This window comes from Sander vitreus, chromosome 7 (genome assembly GCF_031162955.1).
Source record: "Sander vitreus isolate 19-12246 chromosome 7, sanVit1, whole genome shotgun sequence".
NCBI lineage: Eukaryota > Metazoa > Chordata > Actinopteri > Perciformes > Percidae > Sander > Sander vitreus.
In genome coordinates this window covers 21,716,383-21,737,456 of record NC_135861.1, presented here as the reverse complement: position 1 = coordinate 21,737,456, position 21,074 = coordinate 21,716,383, and the positions used below count along the sequence as shown (strand labels likewise).

Genomic DNA, 21,074 nt, shown 5'->3' with positions numbered 1-21,074 from the left:
CTGGATTTATTGTGTGTACAGAACTAATGATTCCAATCAGCTAAAATGAGTAACTGCACACCCAAACAGGTGTTTTCAATCCCTCTGGCTGATTAGACCTCAGGTTGAACTAGTTGGAGTTATGCTTGGAATTACATGATTTCACCAAACTCTATGTGCTAATACGAGTGCTAAAGGGTGAAGTTGTCCTGCCATAACAGGTGCAACTAAACCAACAGAAGAGCGAGGAAGATGCAATCAAGCACAGTTTGTACACATGGTCTATTTAGGCAACATAAGTGAAAACTCCTGTGTTAGTAGCTTGAATCTGCTGTGCATGCATAACATATACTGCACTACAGTTTCTCATAGACATATATTTCCACCCACTCACCCACTTTCAGTGCCTTCTAATACAGTAGCCTAATAAAGAGACTAATAAAGAGACTAGTCTACTGACTAAAGCATTAAATACCAAAATCACACGATGGTAGGTTTGTGTCTGGCACTGTGAACATGAAATGGCGATAACACGATAAAACATTTATTTCACTAAATACACTAGAGGGCAGTGCTTCCTCATTCATTGCACTAAAGTGGGAAACATGATGATGGAAAATGTTTTGGTGTGCTATAACAATGACAAACTAGAGCAACAGACAGCCACATTAATTAATAATGACAATCAAACTTATTGATTGAATAGATTCAACTTAATTAAATGCTACATTAAACGCTGTTGACTGCTAAAGAAAGACTTGTGTGCAGGCCGAATGCATCTCATACTCACTTGAAGCCCTTTCAAGTATTTCTTATAATGATGAATCAGTAGGACAATGGCCACATTAATGATGGTTTACACAGTACTCAGATATCTCAGGTGTCTGATCTCAGGAAGTTTGCGGCACTGAGCTGGCTTTTCCGCCTCTGTTTTCTCTGCAAAGAAAGAGAGAGAGAGAGAGCAACAAATGAGAGAGTGGAGTCAGGAAGAGAGGAGGGATGAGGAGATGCTAAAGGGGGTTGAAAGTGTCACCAGGGTGATTGTTCAGTTTGAATACTGGTATCCACATTCCCAAGACGGAGCTATTAATAGTCCTGCTTCGCACACAACCCCGATGATCATCAGCATCCTGTGATGTTGGACCCCCACAGAGCCGCTCATCTTCAACTTCAGGACTGAGATGGAGCCATAGACATTATGTATATATATATATCAGTCCCCAGATCTGCTCTGAGTGGAGCTGTGTGTGTCATCAATCTGGCTCTCCACTCTTCTGGCTGTTTCCACGGTTACCAATGATAGTTGAGGAGGAAAAGGATCAGATTGTGACGTTGGTTTGTCATCTGAAAAGTGCTTTGTCACAATCATGTTGAAGAAGATATAGATAGGAACATGAATATTGTTCAGGTATTTAGCAGATGGTTATGTGAAACTCAAACTGCTTTTATGTCCTTGTGTTAAACCACTGAAGTGTATAAAATGAGCATTTGCTTGGACTCTAATTGGGGTTTCAGTGACATTGATGAAACACAGTCTAAGGCTTCCATTTTAACAAGCAGTTCTGCTGGGTCTGCGCTGTGTTGACTCTGACTCACCATTTGCTGGTCCAGAGAACGACAGTCACACTCCAGCTTTGCTCAGAACACAGAGAGAGTCATGGCACAACCAAGCATTGCTATAATTGAATGTTAGGCATGACGCCTGTGGTTGGGGGCAGATGTTGGTAAGGTTAAAGAGCTGTGGAGGTGGGATGGAGCTTTGAGTCATATGAGGCACACCCTGCTTTGCATACATTTGTTCAGCAGACCCATCAAACCACCTGGTCTGAGCTGTCTGGAAATGAACCGTGACATCTTGCTTGAACGTCATCAATGCAATTAAAAATGGAAGCCTGTTCTGCTGTCAGCATTTGTGTGTGTGTTTGTGCGCGATGTGTGTTTAACTGTGCTTTTGTGTCTGGCCGGTGCTCAGGGTCACTCTCGGACAGCAAAGGAGACAGACAGTGTGACCTCACATGTGCCTGACTGCAGTTGTCTACACTTTCCTGTTTGTCCAGTGAGAACAAATGTTGTATTGTTTACGTACCAGACCCCTTTTGTCACTACTGCCGTTTTTCTATTGTTTGCTGTTTCTTACCATTTCTGGTAAATGAACAGTAGTTGGATTTTGTGAGTTGTTTTCCGTTGGAAATTTCTCTGAGAGCATGGAGAGGTCAGTGTGTTTGTTTGTAGGTCAGGTAGGGGATTGTGAAGTACAGGTCAGGGGAGGAGAGGCCCAAAAACATGCTGACTACATGGACGTCTATAGGAGACAACTGCACAGTAAGGCAGGAGAGAAAATACCTGTTTGTATAGAGAGAGGGGAGCAGAGAAAGAGGGTGAGCATAAAGAATATAGCGAGCAGCAAAAACAGAAAGAATACCTATGTGTGTATGTGTGTGTTCTTGGTTAGTCGCTGCGGTTCGGCCTGTGAACTCCAAAGGCTGTGATGAAGACGTTGACTACCACTATGATAAAAGCTGGCCTGTGACCAAGTTTTCCATAATGTTCAACCTCCAATGCTTTTGTTCATCGTTCAGGTTCCATCAAACTGCAGACAGAAGCAGGAAATACAATTAAACAACACACAAACACACACTCGATGAATGTCCAATCAAGCATCAGCAGTCTACTTGATTCTGGGACTCAAGCCAACTTATTATACACAGATTTACTGTCAACCATAAATCCATATATACTTAAGTCTGGGTTCAGGGAACTAACATGTCCATGAGTGATCACACAAAAATGCAGTATATAAAATATTTCATTTTGACAAGGGCATATGAGGATAAAGGAATCATATGATTTATTTTTTTCCCTGTGCAAACTGTTATTTTTTTAACTGAACTGAATAAAATCTGTGCTGAATACCATTAGATTTTTTTCTTTTTATGAACAGCTAACACAATAAAACAGTATGTGAAAGATATTGTATAAAATATAATAATAATACTAATGTTCTGTTCGGGCTCCTGGAGATCGGGGCCCTCTTTAATAGCTCAAAAATATATAAGTTTGTTGTTTCTTCACCTTGATACTTCATGGCTTTCCTAATTCAATTATAATTGCTTATAAATATGATTTGTGAACTGATGAAATGTTTAAGATGTTGCATAACTTCTGTCTGGGGTCTCAGAGACTCCAAAATAAGTCTATGAAGATTTCTAGAAAAAAACTGGTTGATTGTGATATTATTATTATTTTTATACATACATCAGTGGGGTCTGTGAGACCCCACACAATTAGTAGTGGCAAAGCTAATGTCAGCAAACACAATAAACTCCATGTACAATTTAGTGCTTACATGAGTACCATACAAGTGGAATATCATTTTCAAAAATTTGGTGGGCATATGTGGTATAAAATCAACAAACTATCTGTTGATAATTGTTTTGTATGATTGATAAAATATAGTGTTATCACTTTTTTTTTTTACATGTGGTGCCCTTAAATCAGTGTATTTACTTTCAACTTAACATCCAAATACTTGTTATTATATGTTAGGCGTCACTCTATTGCTGTGGATTCAGCCATTTATGACAAAGACAAGCTTCTGATTCAAAGCAAACAGAACAATACAGGGAAGAGTGAACTGATCAAGGGAAGCTTGTATTTCCTACACAGCTTCATTTCTAAGTGCTTTGTTAACACCTTGTTCTAAACAAAATGACCAAAAACAAGTAATCAATGTTGTAATAATGACATAGCAGCTAATAAAAGTTGTCATCTTCATCATCACAGGAGCCCGCCTATGATAAAAAAAGTGAGGTGTGATCAGGGAAATGTGTGTGTAGGTGGGAGTATACAGTAACTGTGACTCCACAGAGACATGTTACGTGTATGTGGGAGATTACCAAAGGTTAAACGGTGTCCGTGGCTGTGTGTGTCTGATCTGCCTGGGGTGGGGTAGAGTGGGGTTGGGTTGGGGGGGTCGGTGGTATGTAGGCCACTGACATCACGCACCACTGGCTCCATTTAAACAGAGCTGGATCAACGATAGAGGGAGGGGAGGACGGAGGGGGAGGGCAGAGAGGGCAGTGGGGTTCAGAACAGTCAAAGAAAATGAATGAAGAGGAACGAAAAGAGCAATGAGAATGAGATGTGTTTGATATTCTGGTGGAAACGAGGGGGGGACGGTGGCTTGAAGATTTGGTGGATGGAGAGGGTTAAAAGTGGGCAGGCGTTCATGAATTTGTGTGATGACTCTCACATGCGGACCAACCCTCTTTCTGATACGGGATCCTTTAAGATTCAAAAATCTTATTTTACAGTTAATATGACTGATTAATTACAACTATTGTGCTTTTTTTGTGAACACAGCACAATTTCAAACTTGTAAACAATATCTCTATTGTAGAATTAATAGAAAGAGAGGTTCAAGTAAGAGGAAAAATTAAACCAAACATTTACAGGGGACATGGCCTAAGCTTTTTAATTCTAAATTCTTTTTAGATTATTAAGGTTATAGATTACTATTGAGAGAGGAGTGCAATAGAGATAACTTAGTTATGTTTCAGGTATGGAGAGGATACTGACAAACGGTCTTTTATTTATTACTTCTATTAGAGAAATTAATCATTGTGACCTGGCTAAAGTTCACTGACCTTCTGTTCAGTCCTTCAGAGGAAAATGTACTGCAGTCTAACCTGCACTGGTACTTTTCATCCTAACTCATCTTACCATCTTAATGTACCTGTTTTTCCGACCCCTGGATGTGGCTGCTAAATGCAGACATTCTCGTAATCCCTGGATGTGTGATTAGATGGCACATTTAGATTTAGTTGATTTTCTTTCTTTCTATTTACTCTAAGACATGCATAGAACATGAGCACCGACACATATTGACACATTTACACGCACATACACAGCGAAGAAACAAAGCAACCTTCCTTCATCCACTCCCACAAGGGCTGACAGTAGCACTAAAACCTTGTGAACTCTGACCTGGTATCAGTTCTTGTTGCCATAGTTATAGCTAGAGTCAAACTGGTAATGGATTATTTGTCAGGAGTCAATGGCATTGGTGAATCTTGCTGAGATGCACACAAACGGCTGAAGGTTGAGAGATGTGAAGCTTGCCAGACAAAGACACCTCTGGTTTATACCAAAAGGGCTCGGGCTCTGTTTATTTTCTCACCTATGAAGATGAGCAGGACCCCGACTGTGACTTGCAGGAAGAGGGAGATGCTGATTAGGGTGATGATGGGGGTGTAAAATGAGAAGTGTGGCCCCTGCTCTAGCACAGCCTTTAGCTGGGAAGCGTTGGCCATCAGTAGAGCCACATCCAGTATGCTCTCAGCTGCACTCTTCTTATTAGCATAGTGGTTCATGTTCATAGGGGCTGGGCTGGTGGGTTCAGCATCTGGATAGGAGGCCTAGGGAGAGAAGAAAGTAACTGGCACAGAGATAATGTTTATGGCTTTGAGATAGCGAGATATCAAGAGAAAAGCTTGAAAATAAACAGAAAGGCATGCTCTGTGCTGTGGTTTGTTCTCCCAACAGAGCAACAAGGCAGCATGTTGATGAGACTAGCAGTAATTTTGTGCTTCATGTGCATTGATGGGGAGGATCTGGTTATCATTCTGACCTAAGTAGCACAAGGAACAGCCATTACAGAAGAGTGACCTTTGAAAACAAAGCAATTAGTGCAGCAAAGAGATACTGACACATTGGTAACAGATCGGTGAACATGAACAAGTCAGCACGTGCAGTGTTCAAGGCTTTCCACTAGCTATGGTTTCAAATAATCACATTCAGTCTGCACATTTTCTTGTTCTCTGAGCATATTGTACCATGTGTTGCTGTGAGCCCTCTAGTCCACTATTTGTTGACTTTATCAAATCAAAGCAGTGTGTCTGACACACTGATAGTGGATGATACTGTGACTCTTTAGCTGTATTACTGCACTGAGTAAAACCCAAAACAGATCTTTTTACAGCAGCAGTTTTCTTCATTAATCATTGTGAGATATATAGACATTTTATTTGTACTGTATATATATATTATATATAGCAGGGACTTAGGATGGAGGAGTGTCATTTAGGCTGCATCCCTTCCATGAGTGAACAGGTGAAAACCAAAAGCATTAAAGAAAAAAAATAAACCTTAGTTTTATGTTGAATTCTACAAACTATTGATTCTTGTGTGGGTGATGATTATGTAACAAAACATCTGCTAGGTTTTGTGTGTGTGTGTGTGTGTGTGTGTGTGTGTGTGTGTGTGTGTGTGTGCATGTGTCTACTCCATCCCAGTGGACTCTGCACCACAAAGAGAGAGACTAGTACTGCGGCCAGCAGGTAAATGGTAAATAGTAGCGCTTTATATATTACTTTTTTTACCTTTACAATTTGCCTCTCATTCACCTATTCACACACACACTCATACACTGAATTCATACATGTGATTGTGCTGGATAAACAGTCTACTTGTTGAAAAAAAAATCACTCTTTTAAAAATGATGTAAATACATCTTCCTTAGGAGCACTGATGCTGAATAAACATTCACTTTGAGCTACTGTTCAGCAATGCCTGGCTAACTACTGAGCACCATCGCTGAGGATTTGGTCGTGTCAAGGCCAAAACCTGCACGCTCTCTGCGAACACAAAATAATCAGCAGTGCTCGCAGTCTCTTCCTTGACACTGAAGCCTTCCCATTTTTCTCACAACACACCCCTGCAGCTGCAGAGAGCATAGTTTGTCAGGGATTAACCAAACCACTGAGCTGGTACGATCTGTCTTCCTTCTGCTCCAGGGATAGAGAAAAGAAGAGCTGCACCCTCTAATTTGCTACAGGGTAGACTACAGCTGAATTACAATGTATTTAGTAGATTTACAACAATCAGCTGGCACAGTTAAATTTATATATGAGGGGGAAGTACAAACTGGTCGTGTGGGGTTGAAGAAGAACTGTTTGCTGTAATTATTGTGATACGTTATTATAATAATTTTTTTTTTTTAAATGCTGTGATAACCACTGGACAAGCCAAGTTTCATTCTCTTAATAAACCATTGCTTTACATGGAATACATGTCACTGGCCAAGTTCCCCATCTGGCAGCATACCTATCATTTCAGATTTTATAAATTGCCATATAGCTTCATGTGAACACTGCAGAGACATCCTGACATCTAGCAAACCTTGAAAAACATCTCTATGGGTGTTCTTTTCACTCTGAGCCATAATGCCTCTTGGTAAGACTCAAAACAAGGAATTGAACAGCACTTCAAAACATGTTCCCTAAAGTCCACGGAAAAGCAACATTGGTGCAGTGTAGCGCCCTTGTGACTGTGATTTGTGCCAAACGCCACAAATGGTACACTGTCATGACGTGTCAGGGTCAGCCATTCTGCTCCCAAACTCTGACACAGGCTTTTCAGAGACAGCCCTTTATCCCAGAGTCAACAGAACAGAGTGAGATAATGCTTGTTGTGAGATCACAGGTTGGAAACATGCTGTTAGTATGTCTAGAAACACAGTAGATGGATTTTCTCAAAAATTCACCAGCAAATACAAAGAACTCTTTTTGATGTTTAGTATTGGGCATATATAAGGCCAAAACGAAAGGCCACCTACAAGCTTTTTGTCATTCTTAATCCTGCTGTCTACTTATATCACATGGCTGAGAACATAGGATAATAACTAATAACCCCAGAGGAGTTGATGTAAAACATAAAGCTAGTGAATATAGGTCAGGGTATGTCACACTGTGCTGTCATGAGAGGGGGGGGCATGATATATATATGACAGGTTGCATGTGATCCAGGTTACAATTGGATAACGCATTGAAAAACACCTACAACAACCCATATTTGCACTGAATTTTGTTCTTCCATTTGAGAAACAGATCGCTTGTCAGTCATCCAGCCATTACAGCTCTATTGTTATTTTCAACAATCTAAAACAAAAGGTATTCATTAAGTTAATTGCTCTGTAGGCCTACTGGTCCTAGGTTTCAATATTTTTGTGATGAATTATTCACACTGCATTTCTTGTCTGAAAAAGACTCAGGGGACACACTGCGGAGAGAGAAAGTGGGGAGGATGAGGAGGGGAGGGAAGACAGAGGGAGGTAGAAAAGATGTTTGAATCTGTTTTAGCTCTCAGTTCAATGTGTCACTGTGGAATAGCAGCTTCATATAATAATATTGAACATATTCTGCAGAATATGATCAGGTGTCACTAATATTACAGTATGTGGGCATAGGAGAAAGTGGTTCAAAGGAAATCAGATGGTTATTTAATTAAAGAATACCTCTTAAAATGATTAAACTTGACCAAAGTGCTATACTGAGAAGATCAGGTACATTTATATAACTTGAATGACTTGATGAATAAATACATGAAAAATACCTCCCAAACAACCTGGACTGTTGTAGAATAAGAAAATATATAGGCCCATTTTGTATATATAAAATGTGAAAGCACAATACAAAGAACAGATAAAATAGGGACGATTATTATTAAACATGTATGTAAATTGAGTAATAAAACCTCATAGTGGGTAGCTGTTCTTTAGTCTAGGGAGAAACATTGAAAATGCATGATCACTCTTGAATGTTAACTGAACAGTAGAATCGAGAGGAGTAATTGGGCTGAAAAACTAAAAGGCTTGGAAGTAATTTAGGGAGAGATTGGGACAAAGTGAGATTTAAACCAGTGCCAAATTATGCAGTGTTTTAAAAACAAATAAAAGACATCCACAGCTATGCACCACACTTTCACACATGAGAGATTTCCCATCATAAATCTTTTTTGTCTGCTTCATAGGTAGTTGCAGTGCATTAGGTTACCTGCTTTGAAATTGCACACTCTGGGAAGGCTGTGATTTCTAATCGAACCTAAATCTTAATTGAACCATAAAAAAAGTTGTTCATTGTGTTTCAAAAGCCAACTAAAGCTTTGGATTGCTTCCAAGCAAAATAAATGAACTCATTCAACTCTCACACCTAATCCTAAACTTTTCCCACATCCTCACACTAACTGATTACCGCTAAGCTAAATACCTGCATGTCAGTTACTGTGTGCATATGTCGTGACTAATGCTTTGTACCAATCTGTATCTGACATGTAGAAAGCTCTTTGCAACAATACAAGACACCACTTAAAACATGGGGAGACCTTGCATATACTGTTTAGTTAATTGAACTTGCTGCTGTATAGGAACACGATGAAAAAGCAAATTAACTTACATCTGTAACTGCATGGGTGTTTCCCTTACTTTTTTTTCTTTTTTTCTCATACATCAGCACTTCTTTGTTTTCCATCCATCATGTCCTGTCAGCAGTCTTTCTCTCTCACTCACCTCAAACTCTGGCCCTCCTCCAGATGAGGATCGACCCAACTGTAAATCTAATTTCCATGATTCTCTGTTGGGCTTTTAGTTTTACAGCCTTACACAGTGCAAAGAAAACATGGTTGTTTCAGAGCGTGATCCATCCCGCTAGGACTCAGAGACTGAAACACTTTCTCATTCTAGAAAATGTTGCAGTGTAAAACCTACTGATTAGACATACTCAAGAATGTGCTAGCAATGAACTGAGATCTGACACAGAATCTGATGGGTTTTAGATTTCAGTGTAACACAGGCACAGATATTAAAAGCCTGTGGAAAGTCTGCATATAAGATCTTCACGCCACAAAAGGAGCATGGATTGATTCCATTCGTATTGACTCACCCTGGTGGGAGACACATTGTTAATGAGACCAATTGCTCATTTTATTGAGCGGAAGGGTATTACATTCTGCCTCTGTTGGCTGAGCTCTGACAGTCACAAGAAAGTATCTCTGGTCTCTCTCTCTTCCTCCTCCCTTCTTCAAACACACACACACACACACACACACACACACACACACACACACATCTATCTGAAATGAAATGGTGCTATAAAGACAGTGACTATGGAGATAACATAGTGATGCCCGTTTCCTTGCCCTGTAAAATTGCATCTTAACTATCATATATTGTAATTACTTGTCAAATGGCAAATTCAATCACCACATAAAACACAATAAACACTCCTTGTCATGGCATGAAGTCGGATGACATTATGTAAAAGTAAAACTGTGTGTGTGCATGTGTTTGTGTGTTTGGCCAGTGAAGTGGAAACAAAGGAGGGGATTCATTATTTATAAAGTCACTTAGGTGCCAACAATGCTCCACTCCTCAACTGAACCATACTGTCATCTGACCCTGCATGCCTGAAACAGACATGAAGATCTCTGGGTTTTTTTATTGACTTATTTCTGTGTGGACATGCATCATTTTTGTTCTGCAAAGTTTAGACACCCCCCATATAGATGACATGTAGGCTGATATAAGAAGGGGGGGAGAATGCTGAAACTACAGGGGGTGGATACTTTAACATGACCACCTTACATAAAAAATGCAACAACGCCACAAACTATGGCTTTGAAAATGCCCACAAAGGAAAATTAACATCTATTTGACAAAATCCAAACAAAAATTAAAAAATGTAAACTTGCTGCCAAGACTGCTGCATTGAATTTCAATCAATTTTCCAGGTCCAATTAGCACTTGTTTGGTTCTTGTTGGATTTCCCTATAGTTGGATTTGGATGCAGTTGTTAGCAAGAAAGCAATAATTAAAAAAAATACCTTTGGTGGACAGAGAAACATTGCATCCAGGCTCTCATTTCTTGCAGTTGTAATTTGTGCAACACACAACTTATCATATCAATCAATTATACCTCAAAAATCGGTTATCACATATACAGCACAGTATGGCACAACACAGGGGTTACCTGTTTCCCTTAATTAACATTTTGTTTCCAAATGTCTTACCTCAGACCTACTTCCCCTGTTATGCGTGTGGTAGGCTACTGCAACTCAGCTGCACGATGCAGCTCTGAGATATTGAGCTGAAAAGTGTCTTGTTGTTGGGGAAGAGAAGACCGGAACTGCAAGTACAGTCTAGTTGACAGCAGATGTAGCCTATATGCAGTTATTCTATTCTATTTTCTACACTATTTTGTTCTTAGAAAATTGTGTTGTACAGAAGGCTGTTGAGCTCTGAGACAGGGACACATGATGGATGATTGAGCTGGCGAAGGGCGTGAAAGAATTTTTACAGACGATAACAGGCTTTTGCATGGAATAATCATTTTACCGCTTTGTCATTCCCTTGCATGATTCTACACAGTATTTGTTGGTCTTTTTCATGTGAGATATACACTCAATTATGGTGAACAGTACAGCAGTATGAGTGGATCTCTGTGGTGTCCCAGCGTGCTGTTTGATTGGACAGCCCCTCCAGTCGTTACCAGGGGCGTGGAACCATGCGAGCTGAATGGGGAACACATTTGTGTTTCTCGCCGTTGTATTAACCTAACTTAATGGGGAGCGACGATGACAAGCGAAAACGGTTGTCCGCGTAAATTAATTGCCGAGGAGAGGCAGAAAAACTAACATTTCCCGTGTCTTAAAGCGGCCCACTGGTCTTTAAATAACGTACATGCTCCGCATACAGTAGAAACCGCGGAGAGACTCGGCATCGTCACGTTATCTGCAACCGAAGCAAGGGATGAGAGGACTTGAAAGGAGATAAATACAACATATTCGTCGTTTTTTCTCGTTAATATGAGGTATATGGTCACTTAGTAAAGACTGAACCTGTATTCGTTTACGGTCTTTTGGGTAGCTTTTGTAGGTGAAAATGGGGACACTATGCAGATAGGGCGTTATAAAGTCCACCTTTTGAAATGGACAATCGGCTAACGTTAGCGATGTTTTTCTAACACTGGACCTGGCAGTTCTGTCTGTGTCGTGTATCGTTAGCGTGGGTTTAGCCGAGGTTTTTTGGTCGGTTTTCTTCGCTTTTTGAACATAGGTAAGTCGTGTCCCATGTTGGTTCAATGGAATAACATGTTTGAAGACTAGCTAACCTATTGTTATCTGAATGTTGACGGTAAAGTAGCAACAAACGTTAGCTCTGAATTGCCAAACTTAACGTTAACTTGTGTCATCGGAGCCAGCTTGCTAGTTTTTCCCCTCACCTGGCCGATGATTGCTTCTGCCAATGATATGTTTTAACTCGTGGGGTTATCTTTTTATCCACCGGCTTTTATTAACATCAACTAACAGTTAACTTAAAGTCCGACGTGACTGACACCCATAAACCTAATATAACATTATAGCTTCAGCAGCATTGCCCTACAATTGTTGGATTTTGTTTCACTAACGTTAACTGGCAACATTTATTTTTGCAGCTCCTGATATCTAATGAAATCTCGTCTGTCACTGTTTAAGGGCCTTTGCTGGCAAACTGCGTCACCGAGTGGGCGCTGCAGGTATTCATCTCTACTGAAAATCTACATCTTGGAAGTCTAGCCATGGCACAAATGACCTGGAAACCAAAGTGACTGCACTTTTAAATCACCATGGAGCCGGAGGCTAATTCAAACTCCACGGCCCATCAAGAACTGAAACACCCATCTGTACCAAACTCAAAGTGTGAAATGACTATGAATGTGTACAAGGCCATGGGTGATGGAAATGTCAATCTTGTGGACTCAGTAGTGAGAGAAGGGAGTGACCCCAGTGCACACCCTTCCTCCAGTTATCAGAGGAATGTGCATCAGAGATTCATCAGGAGAAGTCTGTGGTTCTCGGAACCAGATGAGCAGGCCTTTGAAGCACCTGAATGCAATAACAGGAATAAGATCCTAAACATAAACCTGCGGACAATAGTGGACAGGACGCGAGGGACTAGCTGTGGGGTACAGGAAGGTTCCAGCACTGAAAGTCAAGGTGGGCAAAAAGACAGTGCAACAGAGAGCGCCAGTGCCGATGAAGAGAAGGATAAAGGTGGAGATGCATTAAATCTTACATGCAATGATAGCGGTAAAGCTGCTATCAAGGCATCCAGTGAGGAGAATGAGGAGGAGGCGGAGATGAAAGCAGTCTCCACATCTCCAGGAGGAAGATTTCTCAAATTTGACATAGAGCTGGGGAGAGGGTCCTTTAAGACGGTCTACAAGGGCCTGGATACTGAGACTTGGGTGGAAGTTGCCTGGTGTGAGCTGCAGGTAAAGTACTAAAACTGATTTACAATCTATCCCTGTGACACCCAAGCATAGAGCCGGTGTCAGTTATGGATAGACTTGTCTATATCCTTGACGTTACACTTCCGGGATTGCTCCGGCGGTGCTGCAGGAAATTCTGTCGGATGCACGTATTTTTCCGTTTCCTTCCGCTTTCTTTGTGTTGGAATTTTAAATTTGGTGGATTAATGAGGACTATTTTTGACTGCTCCTCAGATCTCTGCAGGGTCAATTGAGACAGCTAATCTATCTGTCCAATCTGAGTTTTCTCTCGCACAACTATTTTGCAGCGGCTCTGTGCGGAGCTTAGCGCCGCCCATGACGATTCTGATTGGTTTAAGGAAATGCCATTAAACCAGAGCACGTTTTCCTCCCGTCCTTGAATGCTATGTGGAGTAGCCAGACCCTCCTTCAGCGCGCTTTGGAGGAGGGTGTGGCAAAGAGACTATGGATAGACAATCTGTATTCAGCAGCCACATTTACCACCCTTTTTTTAAATTCTTATTCTTGCAGATGGGCATAGGAGACTATTTCAGTAATAAATATCTTTACATTTTTACATACATCTTTTTCTCTACAAGATATGCACAAGTTGTTTTTCAATCAGTGATTTATATTTGTGGAGGAATGCCTGACTTTCACAGGAAGCCCCCTCTCTGTGCTCCCCTCTCTGTCTGTGAAGGATCACACATGACGTTAGTATAATGGTGATGTCTTCAGGGAGCTGTCAGTCAGCCTCATTAGGGAGTCAGCTAAATTGCAAATGGGTTACCAATACATTTTAAATGGTTTACACAGGAAAAGGGATTGACAAGCATTGGCTGCTGACGTGAAGACGCATACCATCATAGTAGGGGTGCAAGATATATCGATATTGCAATATATCGAAAGTGTCGCAATAAGTATGCAATATTTTGTGTAGCGCTGCGTCCCGTCCGTTGGCTGTGTGGCTTAGTTGTTTGATTTAGAGCCCGCTTGAAACGCTACAATGATCATGTTTCATTGGCCAGTTACCATGCCACTTGCAGATGTTGGTGCACGTCAGCGCACGGGTCCACTACGTGACAAACCCTATGTAGCGTACTACATGTGTGCATATTTCGACAGTGACAGTTTAAGTGAAGAAATAGAGACAACAAAACGGAACAAATCAGAGAAGCGAAAGAAAAGTTGTGTCCTGTTCTCTTTATATATTTTATACTGTACAACCAGTAAAACATGTTCTGTAGACATGGTCCTTATTTATTTATTCATGTTGGACCAGTCCAATATGACCGTCAGTTGAAATAAACCTTGTGTTGTAAGAAAACTTGTTTAATTTCTTATGAATCTATTTTGATGCATTTTCCCGTATTTCTTGTAATTTTACATGTTTAAAAATATCGAAGTTAATATCTATCGCAATATTCATAATCAATATCGCAATATCCCATTTTGTCAATATCGTGCAACCCTACACCATACCTCTATCTTGTCTTGCATTACGCAGACAGGTAAACACCAGCTTAGACTGTACAGACTTTAGAGACTCTCTCTCTCTCTCCCTCCCTCCCTCCCTCCCTCCCTCCCAGGAGGCTTAAGGGGGAGTACAGTAAGCATGGTTGGCCCCCTCAAAGAAAGAACTTCTACTGTGATTTATTATTCTTTCAACGTTCAGCTTAAAATACCGTAGTTAAAGATTAATTTCCAACAGTTTACGCTCAACTAGGGTTGCACAATATTGACAAAATGTGATATTGCGATATTGATTATGAATAATGCGATATCTATCTATAAATTGCAGGAACGTCTGTCTGTGTGGGTGTTAAGCGCATATCTCTCGAACCGTTAGTCCGATGGATTTCAAACTTGACAGGTGTCTTGCTATGGGCACGAGTAAGTTTGACCTTATTTGGATAAGAAATGCAAAAGATATCGTTGGTAAAAGAAGCACACATTGGCTTTTGCCGCTCTAGCCGCTGGCCGCTCCCCCTCTGCTCACTGAGTGAGCAGTGAGCAGGACCAGAGACAGAGAGAGAGAGCAGCAGAGCTTTGGCAGCTATGATGTGACATACACCTCAGGTAGCTCAAGTAGCACTACGTTAACGATCAAACGACACAATCTCTCTCTCTCTCTCTCTCTCTCTCTCTGTGATATTTTGTGTTACATTCTGAATCTGCAGCGAATCTCTATCAGGTAAATATAGCAGTACAATGTCTTCCTCTGATGTAGATGTAGCCTACACTGTAAGTCAGTAGTAGCCTATACAGTGGAGTTGCATTGTGGTTTGGGGTCTTTCTCTAAGTAATTTTGAGATATAATTTGGTTTTGAAGATTTCTACAAGCAGCAATACCAAAGGCCAAGCAATCGGCCCATTCCAAACTGTACTAGTTGATATTAATTTCGATATTTTTAAACATATGTAAAATTACAAAAGTTACGGGAAAACGCATCGAATTGGATAACAAATTAAACAAGTTTTCTTACAACACAAGGTTTATTTCAACTGACGGTCATATTGGACTGGTCCAACATGAATAAATAAATAAGGACCATGTCTACAGAACAGGACATGTTTTACTGGTTGTACAGTATAAAATATATAAAGAGAACAGGACACAACTTTTCTTTCGCTTCTCTGATTCGTTCCGTTTTGTTGTCTCTAGGACAGGAGATGCTTGTGTGTGTGCTCTGTCCCAGCAGTGTGTCTGTGTGTTATGAGCTGTGCTACTCCTTGCCTCCCTCCCTCTGTGCAACAGGAGGTAGGCAGACAGGAAGCAGCTCAAGTGCGCTGTAGCATGCTGGGAACTGTGTGGCGGTCCTGTGGCATCAGTGAATACTAATTCTCCTAAGGTACTGAAAACATGCTGCGTCAGTAACCTGATTGACTAAAGAATGCATTGAAATAACTAAACCTGTTTTGTACGACACCTTATCACTGGAAAATACTTTAAAGATAATTAGGAATGAGTAAAGAGAGAGTTGCGATGAGAGGTACAGTGACTTCATTTGGCTGATGATGTCATGCGGACTGATAGTAGCGGTGAGCAAAACCAGACCTCAACTTGATAACACTGAGTTGCAAATTGACTCAGCAGATGGTAGGATGTGGAACAGGAAGCAGTTTACTTTATTTTATTCTCCCCTAGTGACACAATAAAGCTCCCTCTAGTGGACAGTCAATAACAGATGGTAATCACAATACAAATGGTCCTTTCTCACAATCGTGTTCTCTTATAATCCGCTTTCCGACCAAGTAGTTACAGGAACGTAGTTATAGGAAAAGTCCACTTCTAAGCAGTTCTACTAACTACTCTCCCCCAAAACCGTTTTTTCCAATTGCATTCGCACTGGCCAAGTGGCCATAGGGACTGGTAGGAGGGGTAAGGGAGTGATGCATGCACGGCAACGGTCTTTATAGCGTTAAAATCAGAAAACAAATACACCAAAAAGGGTATGAACTAAATACTAAATCTAATGTGTGTGTATATAGCATATTTGTCATAATTTAAACAAGTCTCCCGAAGAGAAACGTATCTCTCTCCCCCGCCTCTACCTGCTGCTGTGTGTGTGTGTGTGTGTTTGTGTGTGTGCGACGGCCGGTGAGCCACAGGACACGCTTGTGGAGTTTAACTCCGAAAAGACAGTTAACCACAGGTTCCCGTTAATCTTATGATGGACATGTGTTGTGATATTTAAACAAAAGAACCGTCAACGGCGAAATAAAAGCTTCTGATTTACGAGAGCGGTCTGAGAGACCTCCAGCTTACCTCGGGGTCTCTGAGCCAGTCATGAACGAGCTAGCGGCCGGGGCAGGCAACTCACTTCATGGAGCTTCTCAACTCCGAAAACTTTGAAGCAAATTGTCAATTCAGCAAAAATTTTCGCAAGACTGCCTGTATTTGAAATCTAAACAGTTAATTTCTCGCCTAAAACGTTGTCAGAAGTGAAATTAGTGATGAATAAGATTGAATGAAAATTGTTAAAATTGTCCCGTTGTTGGTCTGTCTGTACCGGAAACCCGACCTAGGTTCATATGCTGAAAAGAGAAAAGAGTGGCATTTTATCTGTACGCATTTTGAGCTATCCGTGTGTATGTCTACGCTGTATACAGCGGGCGTAAACATACACGCCACTTGGTGTGTTGTCGTCGTCTTTCCGTGTTATCACGAGAAGAAAGCGACGGTTGCGTTTAGGAAAAGAAGAACGGGGTTGGGTTTAGGAAAAGAACAGCGGGGTTGGCTTTAAGGAAACGCCACACGTGGGACACAATCCCATCCGCCACCCCAACCAACCTCCCTACGCGGATTCTCGCCATTTCATACTACTCGCTACGGCGTAAATTCACATGCAATCGCAAGGTAATGTAAGTCAAAGGAGGCCAAACGCGTTGATAAACACGCTGAAAAGCGAGTATGTGTCTTGATAACACGCCAATAATGGCTGTGTTATCAAGCCGAATTGGCGTGTCGTACATACACCACTTCATGAGATCAGTCTGTAGTGTTGAGGCTTTTGGACAAGGTCTGGCGTTGCGTCATTGTGTGATGGTTTGCACTGAACATATCCTTAATCTGAGTAAGTGTACTAAGCTTGGCCAGTGGACTCTTTATTTTAGTGCGGCAAATTCAATTTTTATTGACTTTCTTAAAGTGAAATTTAGAGTTTGTAGGTCCAGTGGGATTTAACAGCATGCTTAATGTTGTTGTGCGTCATGCAAGGAGTCACTTTTAAAGAAAGGTCTGAGCCACGCTGCCCACCAGACCTTCTCGATCATATTCAACAACATAGTACAAGTATCAACTAGTCTTAAGATTGCACCCAAAATAGTGAAGAATGTATGCTTGCCTGTGTTAAGCAGGATTACTCTTCAGTGTTGCATGTAGAGGATACCAGCACCTAGCTCAGTGAACTGTGGTGGAAGACAGAGGAGCCCTCTGTGGAAGACGTAGGGAAAGAGACATGACTCTGTGATTTTCCACTGTTTTCCCTCCTTCCAGTGGTCACATGGCTTTTTTTTTGTTTTTCTTTTTGCCTAGACATTTTAATCTGGTTCTGTGTTTATTCTTTCTGTCTCTCTTCCTCCCACCTCACTCTCTCTTAACCCCCTGCCCCCTTTCCTCCCATTCCCATCTCCCCCACATCTTTGTTTCTGTGCCAGGCTACTGGCATAACACAGATGGCCCTGGCTCAGACAAGGATGTTAATCTGAGAGAAAGATGCCTGTTGTGAGTTTTTCCTTTTCGAGAAAAAAAACACTGTTTGTGTTTGCCTTGTCTCTTTTTATCATTGCTCACTGGAATTTATTTGTTAAACTTTGGAAACTTCTAGTTTCTGCCAATTGTGGCTCTGTGTAAAGAATTTTTATTTCAGTGTTGAATGCTGTGTGCACACACACAGACACAGTTTACTTCTGACTATGTACAGAACTATCTGTGGTATTTGGCAGTGAGCGTGTTGTTCTGTAGATTAAATCTTGTTCTCAGCTTGTGAATGCAGAGCTGGCAATGATACTATCGCAGACTATGAAGCTACCTGTCTCTTGAGTGTTTGCTGGAGATTTGGGTATTTTCGAACCAAACAGATCCAGAAAATGACACCATGAGTCATTATGTAAATGTCTTGGTTACAAACTGGCTTTTGCTGTAATGGTAGATTAGATTGAGCCATGTTATAAGGGTAGTAATGTATTTCTGAGCATAGTTTATGGCTGTCTCTTTGGATTAACATGCATAGTGCTAACAACAACAACAACCCCTTCTTGACTGCTCAGATGGCAAAAGGAAAACAAAGTTGGAGATGCTCTAGTGGGTCATTGGTTACAGCCCATTTGGCATTAAGAGTCACATGGATGCAAGGGCAGCCAGACCCAGTGGCTGTAGCTAACAGTGCCCGATCAGTGGCCTCATCTTCAGGCATGCCTGAGCTCCCGTGTCACTCAGCCTACTGAAGAGAGGAGTACAAACCTGTTAGAGCCACAGAAATGTGGCTTTTGGTAAAGCTCCAACAGACTTGTTGGAGAAAATGGTAAAGGAATAGCCATCCAAAGTCCTTGGTGAAGTTATCCAATGTCTTGTTTTTTTTTTTCTTTGAAACAGTCCACCCTGTCCAAAACCCATGATAAATGTGCTTGCTGTGTCTGCACATCTGACTGGTTGTTATAGCTTTGTCTTCATTGATCATACCAGGATGATCAATGAGCAACCTCCCAGAGAAACACCTTTAGAACACATACACTCCTGCCTTGAACTGATGAAGATTTAACTAAATGGCCTTTGACCTCCCTCCCCCAACAATAGAAAGTGTTACAACATCTCATTAGGACGAGTAATCCCTTATGGAATTTAAGGTTATTTGTATGAACGAATCTGGAGCACCTTTGTATCCTGTTAGGCCTCCTGCTTAGTGTAGGCTCTGTGGTATGAAGACAAGGGTTACTTTCAATACACACTCTTGTTGACCTCTGTATCACTTAGCTATTTACGTAATAATGAGTAAAAGAAATGGCCACACAGTAGCACTTGCGTCTTAAGTCTGTAAACTGTTAACATTTATTTTGACAGCTCATTTTATATAGCCTCTTATGTTCAAGGACTGTTTGGTAGATGAATATAGTTTTGCTCTGAGTTTTTTCTGTTTAGCTTTAGTAATATCACTGGTAAAATTGAAGTTTATGTGGCTGCGATATATTTACATTTTGTACCTGTCATGCATCCATAAAGGGGTTTGCTGGGGTCTTATCATATTCACCTGCGTCAGAGAGTTGCTAATTCAAACTTTTTGGTTATGTTGCACTGGGTTGACTTGTACTAAAAAGTGTTATTAGATATTTTGTTCACTTCACCATGGGCAAAATATTAGAAAAAAATGAGCGTTTCATCTGGCTGTTTTGTCAAACTTGACAAAATATACAGCACCTTCTTAGAAATGTGAGGTATGATTTTTATTGGTTAGTGCTGTTAAGATAGCATATTCTGCTGCTATGCTGTCTTTTTATCTACGGCAACCCTGGAGTTTGCAGTGATGCATTTAACACAGCATTCTTCAAATTGGTTTTGTTATTGATGACCTGGACATGTTTTGGTAAATATACCTCTCACATTAAGAAAAAGGCTGCTTTTAAATTATCTATGCAGGAAAAGCCCTTGCTTGCCTGTGTGGTGTTTAGTCTCGGTCAGCGTAATATGCTGAATCAAGGCTGTCTCCCTGGCTCTGTGCCCCCACACTGCAGCGGCTGATGAAATGGTCGAGAGAGGGGGGTTGGCCAGGCTGCAAAGATCAGCTCAGGACATCTCTACCCAGCACACCACTCTGCCTTGTCTCAGCTCCAACCCTCATCATCAGTGGTGTAAGAAAAGGGGCACGACATTCTCACTTTCTGGCTTGCACCAGCCCACGCTGGCTTCTTTAGGCTTTAGTCATTTACATGGGCATTGAGCACACTGAGTGTCATAGCACCACAGCTATTCATAGCTAGCTGTATTAACTACTCTATGGTTTTTACAGTGGGTCTGCGTATAGTGTTAGCATTACAGCCCTGACGCAACAAGGAGATCGTCAGCCCAACTTTGACCGACGGTGAGCGTCCTAGTTTTTGTGGTGTGTCATGCACCGTCGCTATTAGTCGGCCCTCGTCTACCTTTTTTCATCCGATTCAACATGTTGAATCGACGTCAGCGTGAGGAAGCCATCTGATTGGCTATTGAATTAGAATTAGTACACGAGAAGAAAAACGGTAGTGAGGAAGGAAAACAAATGACTCTGAGTGCACACAGAAGGCTCTTCTCATGTTTCATCTCATCGGATTAATCCAATACAAAACTGGCCAAAACTTACGTTCAAATGTAAAAAAAAAATAAAAAAAAAACACAGGTTTGAACGATTGGAATATCTATTTCAGCACATTATGTCAATAAGATGGCAAACATACGAGATGCATAACTATCTTGTAAGATCTACATGCCTACATATTACAAAATTAATTAATAAAGTAATAACTTAATATACAGTAGGG

General features: G+C 41.1%; 2 protein-coding genes across 7 annotated transcripts in view; one reads left to right on the top strand and one right to left on the bottom strand.

Moving 5' to 3' along the window:
* Window positions 1-21,074, bottom strand: part of LOC144521075 (ninjurin-1) — a 28,087-nt gene that overhangs the window by 2,946 nt on the left and 4,067 nt on the right. The window contains exons 2-6 of one of the 3 annotated variants that reach the window (XR_013502284.1): window positions 17,909-17,997; window positions 5,159-5,396; window positions 3,876-4,006; window positions 2,402-2,569; window positions 435-915 (exon numbers count right to left, since the gene is read on the bottom strand). Coding sequence is in view for 1 of the 3 variants with exons in the window: in XM_078255349.1 (XP_078111475.1) it covers window positions 836-915; window positions 5,159-5,357 (279 nt within the window). In the remaining 2 variants the exon portion in view is untranslated. Of the gene's footprint in view, window positions 1-434; window positions 916-2,401; window positions 2,570-3,875; window positions 4,007-5,158; window positions 5,397-17,908; window positions 17,998-21,074 lie in introns of those variants that run through there. The other 2 variants (XR_013502283.1, XM_078255349.1) reach the window with 2 other exon arrangements.
* LOC144521070 (serine/threonine-protein kinase WNK2) overlaps window positions 10,934-21,074 on the top strand; it is a 48,128-nt gene continuing 37,987 nt past the window's right edge. For 2 of the 4 annotated variants that reach the window (XM_078255337.1, XM_078255335.1), the window contains exons 1-2: window positions 10,935-11,866; window positions 12,286-13,064. In XM_078255337.1, coding sequence (XP_078111463.1) covers window positions 12,417-13,064 — 648 coding nt within the window. In that variant the 5' untranslated portion in view covers window positions 10,935-11,866; window positions 12,286-12,416. Of the gene's footprint in view, window positions 11,867-12,285; window positions 13,065-21,074 lie in introns of all 4 variants that reach the window. The other 2 variants (XM_078255336.1, XM_078255339.1) reach the window with 2 other exon arrangements.